A 16,655-nucleotide genomic window follows, 5' to 3' on the forward strand; every position below is an offset into this window, starting at 1 on the left:
CAACAATGCAACCTGCAAAACAGACACATATAGAAACAATAGTGGAACTTTCAAAACACATAAAAACAGATGAAGACAGTAGTGAAACTTGCAAATACAGACATTCATATAAACTGCTGATGTGCAAGCTGGCAAGAACAGACACACATATACTACTAAAAATATAACCTGCAACCTATGTACATGCTACTGAGAGTTCACCAGGAGGGTTAAATACTGTTTACATGCTACCAGAGCAAATACAATTACTGCTGATAGTACTCTGTCTTCTGGGTGCAGAAACAACATTTTTTTATGAGATGCACATAGGTAACTACCTCTGTCTGCAGGAGGCACTAACAAATGAGCAAGTTCTGGTAATAGTAGATCACACCAGTAGATCACGCCAGTCTCAGATACATTCAGACTCTCAGAATTATTGATGATACAAATGTCAAAGAAAACTTGACATGAACCAGTTGTGGCTGTGTAATAAGTTAGGCATTCAAGTTTGCCATTCAATAAATATTGGCACGTTTTGATTGATCAAGCCCCAGCAATCAATTAAGCATACTTGCAGAAAATCTGCATGCCAAACATCTCTGAAAAGAAGTTGAAAGACAGTATACTCAGGGCTCCAGATAATTTTTCAACATTAGGAGTACGTACTCCTTATTTTCTCAATACAGGAGTACCTGAAAAAGTACATTTTGAGTACTGAATGGAATTTAATGGAGTATCAGCAATTCATATTTGCACCACAACATTGCTACTCTTGTGTAAACAGGTCAATAAACAATAAAACAATGCTTTTTCAGATAAATACGTCTGTAAATGATTCTAAGACCGTACACCATTGCTGTGGTGCGTATCTGCTACGTTTTCTAAATTATTTCCTACCGTATCGTGCACATTTTATATCCGTACATACGCCAATACGGCCCTTATTTGGAGCCCTGATACTATATGTCCGTACTTGATGATTCTTATGAACCTAGGATGGTTACGACTTGAACAGTCATTAGATCAAAGGACATAATGAAAGAGTGAGAGAGTGAGTGAATGTAGTTTTATGCCGCTTTTAGCAATATTCCAGCAATATCATGGCGGGGGACACCTGAAATGGGCTTCACACATTGCACCCATGTGGGGAATCGAACCCGGGTGTTCGGCGTGACGGGTAAATGCTTTAACCACTAGGCTACCCCACTGCCCCCATAATGAAAGAGGCAGGACTTAGACCATAGCACTTTCGCAGAAGAAGAGGGCCATTAGATCACAGGACATATTAGAAGAGGCACTGGACACTGGACTTTTGCAGAAAAAGAATGCCCTCTCATGTAGTCTTGTTGGAATCTCATTTATTAAATATACTTTGTAGTATTTAAATAATGATTATTAAAACTATGTGTCACATTTTATGTCAAAGACCAAGCAGAATAGAACGAAAGTCATTTAATAATAGTTAATTTATAAGTATACCCTTTATACAATGCTGCATTTTCTGTATAAAAATCTGTAATATACACAAGAACATGCTGTGATGTCAATATGGCATATCAGATTGACAGACATACTCATGTACTTTACCAGTTAGTTTTTTTTCTGGCCAGCCTATTACATATAAATTGCCTCAATTTTTTACATTCCTTTTCTGTTTTCTACCTTACATGAACTCAAGGATACAATCTCTATTCATCAACTGAAGTGTGTTGTATTGTGCAGTGTCTTCATAATACAGTAATGTTAGAAGTCAAAGCCTCCATGTGTGACCCAAACTAGTGGCGTACTACTTACCTATGACTAATGCTGTGTTTGCATGGTTGGAGCACGAGATCACCTGACCAATGTCATGATAGTACTTCAGCTGGAGAACAAAAGAACATCATCACCTGTGATAACTGTTCCAGTGAGATATAACTCAGTCATAACACACATCTCACGAATAAATAATACTCTAGAGAAAATGTTTGGTCAGTGCCTGGGCAGATTAAAGATTACAGAGATTTATCTGGACAAACTCTGAGGCCAGTTTTCAGGCTATGTCGGTAAATATTTCCAAATGTGAATATAAATACTCCCAATTCATGTCATCATTGATATGTCTTTGAAATGCACAGGTTTCTCGTATGTCATTAATATCTCGGACGATATAGGTAGGGACTTTAAATACTCAACTCTACATTACTGTAGTGAAGATGCTGAATCCAAAGTTAAAAATACAATGCCAAAATAGCTATGAATTTACTCAGGTGAGCTGATAAAAAAGGGTGGAAAGGTTTCGCTTTTTTATTTCAGTTCAGGAAACCCAGTTCAGGAAACTTGGTTCTGGTCTGAAGTATTACGAAATGAACAAAATCAATCGGGAACGAAAAAGGTTTCCAAACTTGAGCCATGACACGTTTTCGTTTCAAAGGGATGTAACTCTTCCATATCAATCTCATGTTTTTGTTAACAAGCGACATCGTTTAACCAAGCTCGGGCGGGTTCGAGTCACGGTGGTAGTCTTTCTGATCTTGCTCCGAAACAAAGGGCTATGAATTTCATTCACTTTTTCGATATTGAATAACCATGGTCATTTATGTGAAAAAGTAATCAATTGTGTTTTTCTTTCTCTACTGTGGATTTGTGTGTCAAATAACAATAGCAACATATACAGTAGTTATTTCAGGGTTTTACACAATGCACAAGAGTGAATCCAGTATGCAGAAATGTAGAGAATGGATATGAAATAAAATACAGTGTATCCAGAGGCACACACAATAATATCAATTGTACCTACAGTGCATCAAGAGCAGGTGTTGATGTTTTGTAGTTTTATCCATTAATGATGACAACTTTCGAAATGATCATTGTTTCATTCTTTGGTTGAAAGAGTACTTATCCAAACTTCTAAGATGCCTAGCAGTTACTCGAAAAACAAACATTATCAGACAATAAAAACACAGTAACAATTGAATGGCGTTACCATTCTTTTTCCCTTGTAATTTACCATTTCATTCTCACAATATAATATTAGCGCGTGCAAGGACTTTAACTATAATTAGTGTAATTCATGACATGGTTGAGGAGACTGTATTTCTTAAACACAGTACAATAAACCATTTTTTCACCTTACATCACTCTCCTATTGCCTGCAAGGACCACTACAATTCATGACTTGGGAGACCCCTGTTTTTGTAGATGAAGGCAAAACGCTGTCATTTGCTAGCTCACCTGTTGCACCCAGTCTCCATGAACCTGCCATCTGATAAACTGGACATTGGGACCACTTGCCACCGAGTCCAGGCTGATGCTGGCGATGAAACCATCATGTCGTGGCATCTTCTTCCACGTCCTAGGGAAAAGATGTGGATCATATCACAGGAGTCAGAAATATGACTGGCTGAACATGTGCGATACAAACCCACACAATCAGTGTCCAAACATATAAACAATACTGAATATCTATTCTGACAGAGCTGACGGATATAGCCATACAGCTATATCTTTACACTTACATAGACAATTGTACCATTCTATAAAATAACCACATTCTCCCAAAGTCATAAGTCAATGCTATGAACACCATGTGACTAAGATAGCTTTGTACAACGGCACCAATGATGTTTATTTACCCAAGCGTCCAAATTTTGAAAATGAAAATATTCTCAGAAACTTATAAATATTAAAATTGTTCAACAAATCAAGAAAACTGGCTTTCTGAATCTTACAGAAATTTTGTTATTCAGCAAAGCACATTAAAATATCTACCCTGGAGGAATAGAATTAGCTGTCTTGAAGATATTATACTACAGCTGACCTTGTCATGAGGTTTATATGTTTTATAGGAGAAAAATGGATGCGTTAAAGCCTTGTTGAGGATTAGAAAAGGGCTTTTATACACTCTCATGTACTTCACCTGATTTTACATTTCATTTATAGTATGACCAGAAATTATTGAGAATTTTAGGAATATGTTTAATTGGATTTCTAGTATAAACAACTTTGACCAGCTATCAAGTGCTTGGTTTCATACATGAAAGACAACTCCGTTAATCCTTTTTCATCAGCTTGTGAAGAGTTATCCCCCTTTGTTTACTTGCTAGCAGACGGCATTTTCAGTGATCCTCAGTATGGATGATTTAGAGAAGAGGAAGTTGATTTTAGAGTATTATAACAAGGACATCAGATCAGCTAAAGTGATTTCAAGTAGAACAGGCCTCCCTTTGTCCACTGTTTATTGTGTTTTGAAAAATATTGCAAATAGATATGGCATTGAGCACCAGGGAGGGCAGGTAGGCCCAGAAAATTGACTGTCAGGGACAGGAGGCGGCTTGGTATTCTTGTTTCTAAAACAAAGCGAAGGAGTTTAGAAACCTTAAGGCTGGATATGATTGATAGAGGAACAGTGGCTGTCTGTAAGGAGACAATTAGAACTGAGCTGTATGCAATGGGTTGGCTGAGCTCACCGATCATGAAACCTGAACAAAATGGCGAAGGTTGACTGACTGACTGACAGTTTGGTTTTCGAGAAATATTCCAGCAACATCCACACCAGAAATGGGCTTGAAATTGTGCCCATGTGGGGAACGAACCTGGTCTTCGGCGTGGACGAAGGCTTTAACCATTAGGAACCCCCTGAAGGTTGAACTGGTGCTTAAAGCATAGAAATTTTAACTGGGACAATGTGATTTTCTCAGATGAAAGATCTGTGTGGCTGTTTTCTAATACACTGAAATTCTGGACCAAACAAACTGAAAAACCTTGTATCAGCGCCCAAAGTACAGTCTGAAATTTCATGTGTGGGGTGGCATATCTGTGTTAGGGCCAACGCCCCTCTGTGTATTTGAAGGGAATATGAACAGTGAGCGGTACACAGATATTGAGGAACATATTCTTGAGGAACATTTACTTCCATCTGCTCACCTGTTCTAGGAAATTTTTGGATTTTCCAGCAGGACAACGACCCAAAACATCGTTCAAAGCATTCACAGGCCTGGTTTCGGACCCAAAAAATGACATTATTAGATTGGCCAAGCTATAGCCCTGACCTAAATCCAATAGAAAATGTTTGGGGACTTATGAAGGAAAGTGTCAATAAGAAAAATCTGACAAGTATTGCTGAAATGAAAGAAGAGGAGGTCCGATATTGGGACAGCATGGACCACGACTTTCTAACTTCTTTGATCAGTAGTATGCCCCGCCGCATTGAAGCCTGCATTGCTGCCCATGGTGACTTGACAAAATACTAACTGTTCACCTGTCTTTGAATCTGGAGTTATGTTCTGCTAATATTCACATTTAATACGTGAGTAATGAGTGAAAATCTTTAAATTCTCAATAATTTCTGGTTGTACTGTATAATCAGAGTTGATTGTATTCTAAACTGTGGGAAAAGTGAGGGATCCTTACCTGAGACATTCACCAGCTGATTTGATGACCAGAATGTTGACACAGCCTTGACTGTCTCCATACAGTATAAGACACTCATCATACCCTGTTGAGCTGTACACAGAGAAATATAATATATACAATCTATATACACTATCCAGATACAAATAATTTGATAGCATGCTTGAATATATTTATCACTGACCTGTTTACACAAGACTAGCTGCATATACTTAAATGATACTCCATTAAATTCCATTCAGTACTCCTTAAGATTTTGAAATACTCCTATATTGAAAAAATAAGGAGTACGTACTTCAGATGTTGAAAAATTATCTGGAGCATTGTACACTGACAGTTAAATGATTATGCTGCATAAATCAGTCTAACAGAAAATAATATACCACACTTCTGTATAAGAATAATCTATCCATATCTGTTATATCTGACAGAGGCATAGTCAACAAGTGTCAAGAGTTGTTCTTATTGTAGATGGAGAATATCATTCATAACTCCTGGAGGCATAGATCAGAAGTTCTAAAACAATGAGAAAATGCTCTTATCATGATGGAGCATATTCTTAATAACTACCAGAGGCATAGATTAGAAGTTATAAACAATGAGATATGCCCTTATCATAGGTGGAGAATATTCTAATAACAACCGGAGGCATAGATCAGAAGTCCTAAAACAAAATATTATCAGAGACACAGATCAGAAATCTGAATACAATAAGGGTTGTCCTTATCCTAGATGGAGAATAGAATAGTAATGATATCAGAAATAACAACATAGAACATTGTTACTAATGCTCAACTAACTTATCTCACATAAATATAAATATAACAGAGCAAAATTGTCAGTGAAAAGCAAAGGGAATGCACTCACCTGTAATGTAACTTCAATGGCACTGTTTCTAAACCACTGACTTGACAGTATGGCTCAAATGATGACAATTCAAAGAACTGGATTTCTCGGTCACTAGAAAATAATATAATGATTATAATTTTCCTCACAAATAAAAAGAACCAATTATGAAGAAGAGTAACAAAATAGAGATGACACTGCCATAATATGAAGATATTGCATCACTTACACATTCCTTCTTCCCCGAAAATTAAATCATATCAAATATATTTCTATTTCCTAACACAAAGTTGTAAATCAAATGAGCTAGAAAAAACTAAACACTGTGTGAAGTACATTATATAATTTTATTAAAATCTAAATATTTTAGATATTTAAATACTTACCTTACCATAGGTCTTATGCATATTACCTCAAGCTCCGCTTAAAAGCGATCAGACAGTGTTTGATTCGCCATTCTCTAGAATCGCTGCCTCAAGTATTGACGAGTGTACAGGAACGGAAGTGACATGATCTCCCCGTGGTCTAGCCCAAAATCACTTTAACTGACCAGATCCGAAGAGCCCAGAGGAGTTACCGCCCTATGGTAAGGTAAGTATTTAGATATCTAAAATATTTAGATTCCCCAGTCTCCCGCCTACTGGAGTAGGACGAACCGGCTCGGCTGGGGGCTGGAGGTACCTCAGTAGGGGCGCTTCCCCCTACCTCTTCCGGGCATCCTGCTGACGACCCTGAAAGTCGGGGTCTGACCTGCCACGGCCACGTCCTCTGCCGAAGGCGCTACGGACAGAGTCTCTTCTTGGGACACTTCCCTCTACCCCTTGTAGACTACTTGCCACGAAAGGCCGAACTCAGAGCTTCGAAAGTAGACAGGGACAACTCCGTATTAGTAAGCTCCGAATGTTCCTTATAAACCTCCGGAATCCTGTCATCAAAGAGGAAGCGAGACGCGAAAGGGGCTCTCAACAGCTTTCTTTTGAACTCCTCCTGCCAAGAGCAAGGCTCAAGGAAACCCATCTGCCGAACAACAGTCGTCATGGCCAACGCCGTCCGAAGGTGTGCCAGTATATCATGTAACACCTTACTCTGCCATTGGAACAGGGTGGTAAGGTGCTCTGTCCTTGACGCATTATCCTCAGTTAAGTCCCAAGCCGCAGCCGAAGTTGCAGAGGCCAACGCCGAAACAGGCTTCAACATCCTCTTGAGCTCTGTGTCAATAGCCAAAATCTTAGAGTCCTGCACTCGGTAAGAAGACCGGGGAGAACCCGATAAATGTTTGAGGGATTCATCATGAGCCGTTGGCCAGAAGCAGAAGGCATCGGGCACTCAGATGACAGTTGAGAAACAGCACTAAAGGTAACTGTAGGGGAACGTGGTCATCGCGGCGTGTGGCGAAAAGGAGGTGACCTTGAACAGGACCGACGGTAGCGCCTCCCACGAGTCGGCGACCTTGAACGCCTCTCCCTATCATTGGGACGTCTGGGAGAGCGAGACCTGGAATCAGACCGGCGACGGCGATGACTAGTATCAGAACTATGCCGGGGACTTCGAGAACGATGGCGCTGTCGAGGAGACCTAGAGTGAGACCGCTTAGAACGATCGGAGCGCTCAGCTTCCTGGCATCGGGAACACTCTTCCAATAACTGATGCTGAAGATTCTCCTCTCGAGACAACGTAGACACAGGAGCCTTATTGGGGATACGGTAGTCTAACATCGGTGTTGGCGTTGGCGTCGGCGTTGGGGGCTGGTTGGCGCACCAATCCAGCAACATCAGAACTAGGTGCCACGGCCGTCGGCGCTGGAACTGCACTAGGCAGCTCAGAAGTTGGCGTTGGGACAGCGCTCGGCGCTGGAACGGCGCTGGCTTGTGCATCAACTGCTGCAGGCAATAGGAGCGTCCTTAGAAGCTTCTGTACCTCCGGTTGAGATAAGGCGTCCGGCTGAGATAAGTCCATAATGGTGTCAGACGGGCACTAGGCGTCAGCCTCCTCGGCGCAGGTGTTGACGTCTGTTCAGCTAAAGGAGAGGAGCGTCCATCTGGCGTCCGTGGAAGAGAAGATCTGGAGCCCAACGACGAAGCAGGTGAAGACATCTTCCTCTTACGCTGCGACAATCGTTTCTTCTTGGTGGCGGTGTAAGCCTTGAAATCGGTGACGGATAATGGTGTACAAAAATGACAGCGCTCAGCAAGAGAACAGGCTACAGTAGCGCAGTCTGGACACCAAGGGTGGGGATCCTTGGCAGACTTCTGCACCTTGCAGATACAGCAAAATTGCCGTGTCATGCACACAAAGGCTGTAAAACGTGAAAAAAAGTGAAACGTAGAAACTACGTAAACACACAGAAAAAAAAAACCTGCAGAGAAAATGGAAACACCCCTGCAGCAAGAATGGGCATGCCCAAGCAGTCGGCAGCAGAGTAAACAACCAAGATGGCTGCTCCCACAGAGCCGAAAAGAGAGTGAAAAACTAGCACAAATTAGGCAACAATATCAAGAAATACAAGACCAAGCATGAACATTATGGTGAAAAAGACATAGGAGAATGCAAAACACCAAACATGCCCAGTGGAGCGACACTCGCAACGTGGGAACACACCCCACATCGAAGTGAGAAAAACGAGGCAGCCAGGTAAGTGAAGTTTGCTTTAATTATGTTCTTCACCCACAGAGAGAAGAATATAGGATATAAAAAGCATACATACCGAAAACAAACAAAAACTTTAATATCTCAAAGAATTAATAAGTAGCGAACTAGCGAAATCAAACTGACACACTGTACGCTTGAAGTAAAAGTGATTTTTGGATAGACCACGCTTGCGCGGAGGGGGACACTCGTCGTTACTTGAGGCAGCCTTTCTAGAGAATGGCAAATCAACGACTGTCTGATCTCTTTTCAGCGGAGCTTGAGGTAATATGCATATGACCTATGGTAAGGTAAATTAAAAATTATACATTACAGTGTGAGGGAGTGAGTTCTGATTTTATGCTGCTCTCAGCTAAATGGCGGCAGTCTGTAAATAATCGAGTCTGGACCAGACAATCCAGTGATTTACACATATCCCATTTGCGCATCGAACAACACAAATAGGATATGATGACATGTGTCAACCAAGTCAGCGAGCCTGATCACCCGATCCCGTTAGTCGCCTCTTATGACAAGCATGGGTTACTGAAGATCATTCCTAGCCCGGATCTTCACGGGTCTTATACATTACAAGTTACCTTGTTATTGCTATTGGTCAAAGAAGACACCTGCCATATTTATAGGCAGGCACCTAAATAGTGAAAAATGAAACAAATTTACATTGAAGAAATGCTAAATCTACTGACCCTGTTCCTACAATGAATTTGTTGAAATGTGGCATGATAACAAAGTCTGTTATCCATTTTGGCTTCTGTCTGTTGTTCTGTTCCGAGTTCTTGAAAAAATACAAAAAATACATCATGTTATGTATACGTCCAGAAGTTGTTTTTATAGTTGTTCTTCTTGAGTTGCTTAAAGTATAGTTCTTGAAAGAGAATACTTAACTATTTGTGAATTATGTTTAATCACTCACACTTTCCATTTTAAATCACTTCTGAAACCATCGCTGACCAAACTAAATATAAACATGTTTTCTAATTACTGTGATATAAGGCTGACTGTTTTCTGATGTCTTTTTTGTGTTTATATAATCACAACGTATATATTGTGTATGGAGTACAGATGACAAAAAGTACTTGAGATGCTACACCACTTTGTAGAGAGATATTGAAAATTTTACTATAAATTGTATATTTATATACTTATCCTATCTCACGGTATGCACCTCTCTTCTTCTTCTACAACCATGTTTGGAAACGTGCTGTAGGCTAAGTTGAATCAAAAGTTATCTGGCCTCTGACCCCCCGACCTCTGACCCCACTCTGATAGCAGTACCTGTCAGTCATCTCAATAAGCGTGCCGATCGCTCAGATGATCAAGTGACGGTCTGTGCCTGTCATTCTCGTCTTGGAGCTTCCAGTAATCTGTGATGTGGGGCAGGTCGGGTGGGTATCCATCGCGTGAGATAGGATAAGTAAATAAATATACAATTTATAGTAAAATTTTCTAATTTTTAAACTTATCCTATGTCACGGTATGACAAGCAAAAGGACGCAGTTTGGCAAGTAGGCCCCGCGATTTATCAGGTGACCCCAGTGAATTAAAGTCAAGGGCCTTAATCTGGCCAGTCCCTGCTTCGAAACTACCCCTCACAGACACATGCTGGAAGGCGGTGAAGGAGGGAATAGCCCGGTTGCTCAACTAGTTTAACGTTCAGTACCAATCCTCCTAACTTACCAAAGGTGAGAAAGGACTTAGGAGCAGAACGCTTCGAAAACCACGCAGGTAATAGGAAATCAACACTTCACTGACGTAATTGCTCAAAGAGTAGAGGTCAGTAAGCGGAGTGTCGACCACCTCTGCATGTAGCCGGGACTGGCCTCTCAGTCTATCGAGTCATAACTATGACAGTGCAGACACGCCCTAGTACCCTAGGTGAGGTGGTCTATGCCCAAAATAATCCATAAGAAAGAAGATAAGAAAGATAGGACGGATATCTTTCATGATATAGAGAATGCAAAACCTACACAGAGGTAGGAACTGCATCTTATCTGCGTTTGCGAGCCGACGACAACTGCTACGTCAGAACCAATGGACCCAGATGGTGAAGACCTTCCACGTCAGTGACAGACAGATCCCGGAGGCAGGGCGAGACAAAGACCGAGCCCAACTCCAAAAACAACCCTCCATGATGCCGTGAAGAAAACAGTTCTATGTCGCGCCATTGTAGAGGTCAAGGCTCTTGTCTCATGAGGGTTGGCCATAGTAGGTAGAGGAAGGTCAACGCAGGCGTAGGCATGAAGGATGGTAGATCACATCCCGAAGGTCAGTGTGGTACAAGAGACTTCTGTAGATGAGGCAGATGACAGAGAAATAAACAGTCTCTTGTGTAACCTACGACGGTCCATGGAGGCAGTTAAAAGACCTGTAAAGTCCGGACAAGACACAGGGAGAGATTCTTGGTGTCGTCAGGGCCCAAAATAGAAGACGAAGAGATCCCACTTCAACCAGGGAGGGCTTTGACATGTCTGGTCCTCTCGAAAAGCAACCGGGTGACATCCAGTGCGTGAAGCTCGGAGATGCAGGCAGCAGTCACAAGAGCCAGGAGGAAGAAAGACTTAAACGTGACATGCTTGAAAGCCTTCTCTGCCAGAGGTTAATACTCCTCTGACATGAGATGATTAAACACCACAGAAAGGTCCCAGGCTGGTGGCCAGAACTTCCGGGATTGATCAGCAACTTGTAAGATCTAAAGAGAGACTGGAGCTCAGGGACAGTTGACACCTTCGCACCTGTAGCCGGCGCAATAACTGTTACGCATGGCCAGGTATGTAGACAAGGTGGAACCCGTCAATTCCTTGGAAGTGCAAGGATGCTGGAGGTACTCTGCGACCATCTGCGGCGATGCTGTAGTGGGAGATATAATACCCATCGTCTAGCAGTACGCTTCAAAATACTTCCATAGTCATCACAGAGTGGCCTGGAAGAAGTGACATGCGCCATGGTAATCACTGCAGCGACTCGCTTGGAATATCCCTTTGCAGTTAGCGGAAGATGTGCCATAATATCGGCGTGACGTGAAGTGGTACTGGAATGGGTCGGCCAAGTCTTGCAGGTAAGGAACAAACTAATGAGCCAAAACAGTGCGACCCAAAATCAGTGTCAACCGCTGTGTCGTGCGTAACTTGAGCAGTATGCGTGGAAGTAGTGCCACTGGTGGAAACGCATACACGGTCAGGTCATCCCAGGGGATGGGTAGAACGTCGTGTTCCCAGGGGGATCGGGGACACCAATATCGGAAGTAGGTGATGGAAGCGGGTAGCAAACAGATCCAGTGTCAGGTTAGACATTGGAAGGCACAAAGTCTGGAACACCTGCGGATGCAGTTTCCACCCCATCGGGGTATGGTCGAACCCGACGGGACAAAGAATCTGCAATGATGTACTTAAACCCTGGGATGTGATTGGCCTGGACCGTGATGTTGAAAGAGTCTACTAAGTGGAAAAAACTGTTGTGTCCACTAAAGAAGCTGAGGAGACCCCGTGGATCCCATTCGATTGATGTGCCACACGATGGCAGCATAGTCTGATCGAAACAAAGCTTGGTTGATTGTAACAGGTAATGCCATTGAGTGATCACAAGAATCACTGCCCTGAGCTCCAAATGTTGATGTGACATGTGTGGTCTGCGGGAGACCACAACCCTGCCACTTGCTGATCGAGAAAGTGAGCTCTCCACCTGTGTAGAAAAGTGACTACCGTATATGACCGACTATAAGTCGGAAATTTGATACCAGAAAATGAAGGTAAAAAATCAGACCCGACTTATACTTGAGTTCATTAATCTACCTCAAAAAATCCCGAGGTCAGGTGTGTGAATCTGCCAGCCCTGCGAACTCAACTGGCAATGTTTACACTGGAAGCAGGACGCATATACGTACTGACAACGTTTCCAAAGGTAAATGACATGGTGGGACAAATAAAACATAAAATATAAAACTTTGTTGTTTGTCTTTTGTAAAATATATTTCATAGTATAAACAATAAATTAAATTTAATCAGATATTTTTATCACAGCTATGCACTTACCGGCACTTTGTTATCGCACGATAAAGTTTGGCCACGTGACACGACTTGTTTCACGTAAAGTGAACTTATTTGTATTCTGTGGCAGTTTTGTGTGGTGGTTTTGAAAAAATACTGTTAATGATGAAAATAAGTTTACACTTATATCCAGATAAACCACGAAAGAAGCAAAAACTATAGCGATTTTTTTCCATTTGTGACATGTCATAAAATGCCCGTGACCTCTTCTTTTATATTTTCATTTTTACGTGATCAGAAAATTATTATAAAAAAGATTTCTTAAATAATATGTATGGTCGCCTATTTCCCGATATCAGTGGCTTTTCGCTCGGTAACATGACACAACAACGGAAAATACCTCCGTTTTCGAAGCTTCGTATGAATAACATGCGAGGCGAATCGTTTGATGTCGGGCATCGTTCGAAAGCTCTGAACATCAACAATATCACTGTACCCTTGCCGACGAGAGTATTTTTCACACTTGTAAGAAGCAATTTTATTGGATAAAAATTGGTTTCTAATGACGCTTTTTCGCCACAGTCTGCTATAAGGGTCGTGATTGGTCAAAACCAGACACGTGACCTAAGGCAGCCAATCATATTACGGCAATGGATACCGTCCTCGTAAACGAAAACTTTAGATGTAGACGAAAGTTTTGGGTAAAATAATGCTATTCTGAACATATTAAGCAAGAAATCGCTACCTATACGTAAATTATGGGATTTATTTGACGTATCGTGCTAGGTTATGACCTGTGACAAAAATGATTCATGCATATATTTTCGCATTAAACATCGTGTCCGAGCGTGAATCGTGATACCGATTCGTACGGGGAAAGGGGCCGACTTATACTTGAGTTACATGGTTTTGGCAAGAATTTAGAGGGTTGAGAAAGGGGCCCGACTTATAGTCGGATCCGACTTATAGTCGGTCATATGCGGTGGATCATAGACAGGTGGTGCAAGGTACGGGAAAAGTGTTGAAAGCCAGTGTATGAAAGAAGGCCCGTCCGATGGTCTAGATTTCCGACGGACGGTCTACATTTACAGCGAGCCAGCCCGATGGTCTGGTAAAAACTTCAGATGTTCCATACATCGGAGTAATTTCACCATATTTGGCCTGGTTAAATCCATGATGTCTGGCTGGACTTTTGGCTTATTTCATACACTGACAAAGCGACGCACTGGATACTATCGTCATGCCTGACGAACTGATCCCTGTGGTTGAAAGCGCCGAAATGACTGCACTCGGCGCATGAGAGTGAACGCTTCACCAAGCGCACCCACAATAACAGAGGGGTGTGGAGCACTCAACCAAAGCGGCGCATTGGAAACAACCACCTGAGGTAAACTAGGAGTCTGTGAAATCGTCACCAAGTTAGAAGGCCAAGACTGTGCTGCAGAAGTTGTCAACACTACCACTCTCGGAGGAGATAGAACTTGTCTGGAGACGAGACTAGACGTTTGATGATGAAAGAGACGACGGAGATACTCGCTCAAGTAGGAGTCTGACTCTGAGGACACCTCTAAAAAATCTACGTCCGGGGAAAGTGATTTAGATCAACGGACTGCTCTCTTCGAATGGCGTTCTGATATAGCACGCTTAAAAGTTGAAGGACCTTCAGCAGTTGTACGCCAATCTCTGTCCGATCTATGTCTAGATGCAACCCGTCGATATTCAGAAAAATCATCATCATTCAAGTGTGAACAAACAGAACACCGATGTGACCAACTACAACAGCCTATATCTACAATCCACACACAAAGCATGTGGATCAGCAGCGGAAAAGTTGCTGTTGCACTGATCACAGTGTTTGCGTTTCTTAGAAGAACTTTGATTCCATTTATTTCCCATATTGACAATCAAATAATGTCTAACTGAGAGAACAACACACGTCCACTCGGTGTAGCAACAAGAAAGAGAATGACAGGCACAGACAGTCACGTGATCATCTGAGCGATCTGCACGCTTATTGAGATGATTGACAGGTACTGCTATCGGAGTGGGGTCAGAGGTCGGGGGGTCAGAGGCCAGATAACTTTTGATTCAACTTAGCCTACAGCACGTTTCCACACATGGTCGTAGAAGTAGAAGAGAGGTGCATACCAGTGAGATAGGATAAGTTTAAAAATTTAAGCTTTCAACGAACAGGTATGTATCTGGACCTACCCAGAGGCTGATATTCAGCCTAAAAATTGCACCTAATATCAGTAACAATTCCAATATGGGACATAAAAAAATTAAGTTTATGTAGTCATTACTAATGTTATGACTTTGTTGAGGTGATTTGTATTTCAGTAACCAATCAAAAGGAGTACCTGCATGCAATGTAAAATTGCCATTAGAAAATAAAAGGTTTGTGAAATTCTAAATTGTGGAAAACAATCTTTTTCCCTCCCAAATTCCAAAGGCACTGAATTGTAATCCTAGATAAATCCTGTGAGACCATAGCATGTCTTCTTCCGGTATATGGCTTGCAAAACAGAATAGTGATTTGTTCAACAATAAAAGAAGTGATGATTTCAACAGACAATAGTCACTTTAATGTGGCTTAATAGGCAGGTGAATGATTCTAAAAGTTCTTGCTGAAAGATGCAAAACAAAATCTACATGTACTTACAACTACACTTCTCGTTCTCCGGATATCTGCATTTGTGTTCCAGAAGGAGACAATACCATCCTGAAAATGTAGAAAAAGACATTCCAATTTGCACTGTAACCATGATTACAATTCCATGAAAATACTCTTTATTGCATAACCTGATGCAGTTAAAAGAAGTGTGAATGGTCACGTCTTGAGATTCACATGTCTTGAGATCATAAAGGTTTCACAATTTACTTTATCTGATAACTTATGTATATGTATAAACCATTTTAATTTATATTTGAAATAAATTATGAATTATTAATTTATTAGGGAAAAATATACAGTTCATGGCCAGGTGGAGCAATGCAATCCTAGTTCTACAATTGTAGTAAGTCTGAGTCAAAGATTCAGAGTTTTAACAGACTCAACACCAAGATCACTTTGAGCAATGCATCCCTGATAATAAATAAAGAAATTAATCTCTTACCTGACTGCAAGCTACAAATGTTCCATCCGAGGTATCTGTTATCTTCAAGATGGGGTCACGATGGGGAATGTTTTCAATCTTGGCAGGGAGGTGAAATGACACCTCTTTGGTGCGGTGGTAGGAGTCTTCCTTCTCGCGATACTCCAGTTGCATGTACGTACAGAACTCATCCCACGTGATCGAACCTTCTGATGACCAGTCGATCTTCATGAACAGTGCATCTATTTGTTGTTCCTGAACAGACAATATGCAACTGTAGATGTACTCTGCCCTTTGTTTGTTTGTTGTATATCATTGCACTCAACCATATTCAAATTATTTGATAGTGGCTTGAAAATAATAAAGGTTGGACCAGACAAACCTGTGATTGATACTGTGAGCAAAGACTATACTATCCAGTAACTTGCCTCAAGCACACATAACTTGCAGAACCATCCATTATTAACAAGGTTATAATGAATTTGTCCCAGCCAAATAAAACTTACACCACAAACTCCAAGGCTAAGAGGTGTCCTCTACATTCCACGATTCAAATGTAACAAATTTATCATTAAGAATTGACAACTTACAAATTCTAATATAGGGGAAACATTTTCAGTGACAATTAGTTGGATCCTGTGATGGTAACTCAGAATGTAAACAAATCCAATTAAGATGTGACAAGTATATATACGATGTAACATGAAAATGC

General features: G+C 41.3%; 1 protein-coding gene across 1 annotated transcript in view; it reads right to left on the bottom strand.

The window, feature by feature from the left end:
- Positions 1 to 16,655, bottom strand: part of LOC124282039 (WD repeat-containing protein on Y chromosome-like) — a 63,695-nt gene that overhangs the window by 16,126 nt on the left and 30,914 nt on the right. The window contains exons 4-10 of the mRNA XM_046718343.1: positions 15,965 to 16,198; positions 15,511 to 15,570; positions 9,552 to 9,640; positions 6,241 to 6,333; positions 5,374 to 5,466; positions 3,196 to 3,316; positions 1,777 to 1,846 (exon numbers count right to left, since the gene is read on the bottom strand). Coding sequence (XP_046574299.1) covers positions 1,777 to 1,846; positions 3,196 to 3,316; positions 5,374 to 5,466; positions 6,241 to 6,333; positions 9,552 to 9,640; positions 15,511 to 15,570; positions 15,965 to 16,198 — 760 coding nt within the window. The remainder of the gene's footprint in view (positions 1 to 1,776; positions 1,847 to 3,195; positions 3,317 to 5,373; positions 5,467 to 6,240; positions 6,334 to 9,551; positions 9,641 to 15,510; positions 15,571 to 15,964; positions 16,199 to 16,655) is intronic.

Source organism: Haliotis rubra, unplaced genomic scaffold, assembly GCF_003918875.1.
Source record: "Haliotis rubra isolate DU_JTF1 unplaced genomic scaffold, ASM391887v1 Scf1, whole genome shotgun sequence".
In the NCBI taxonomy this organism is placed as follows: Eukaryota; Metazoa; Mollusca; class Gastropoda; order Lepetellida; family Haliotidae; genus Haliotis; species Haliotis rubra.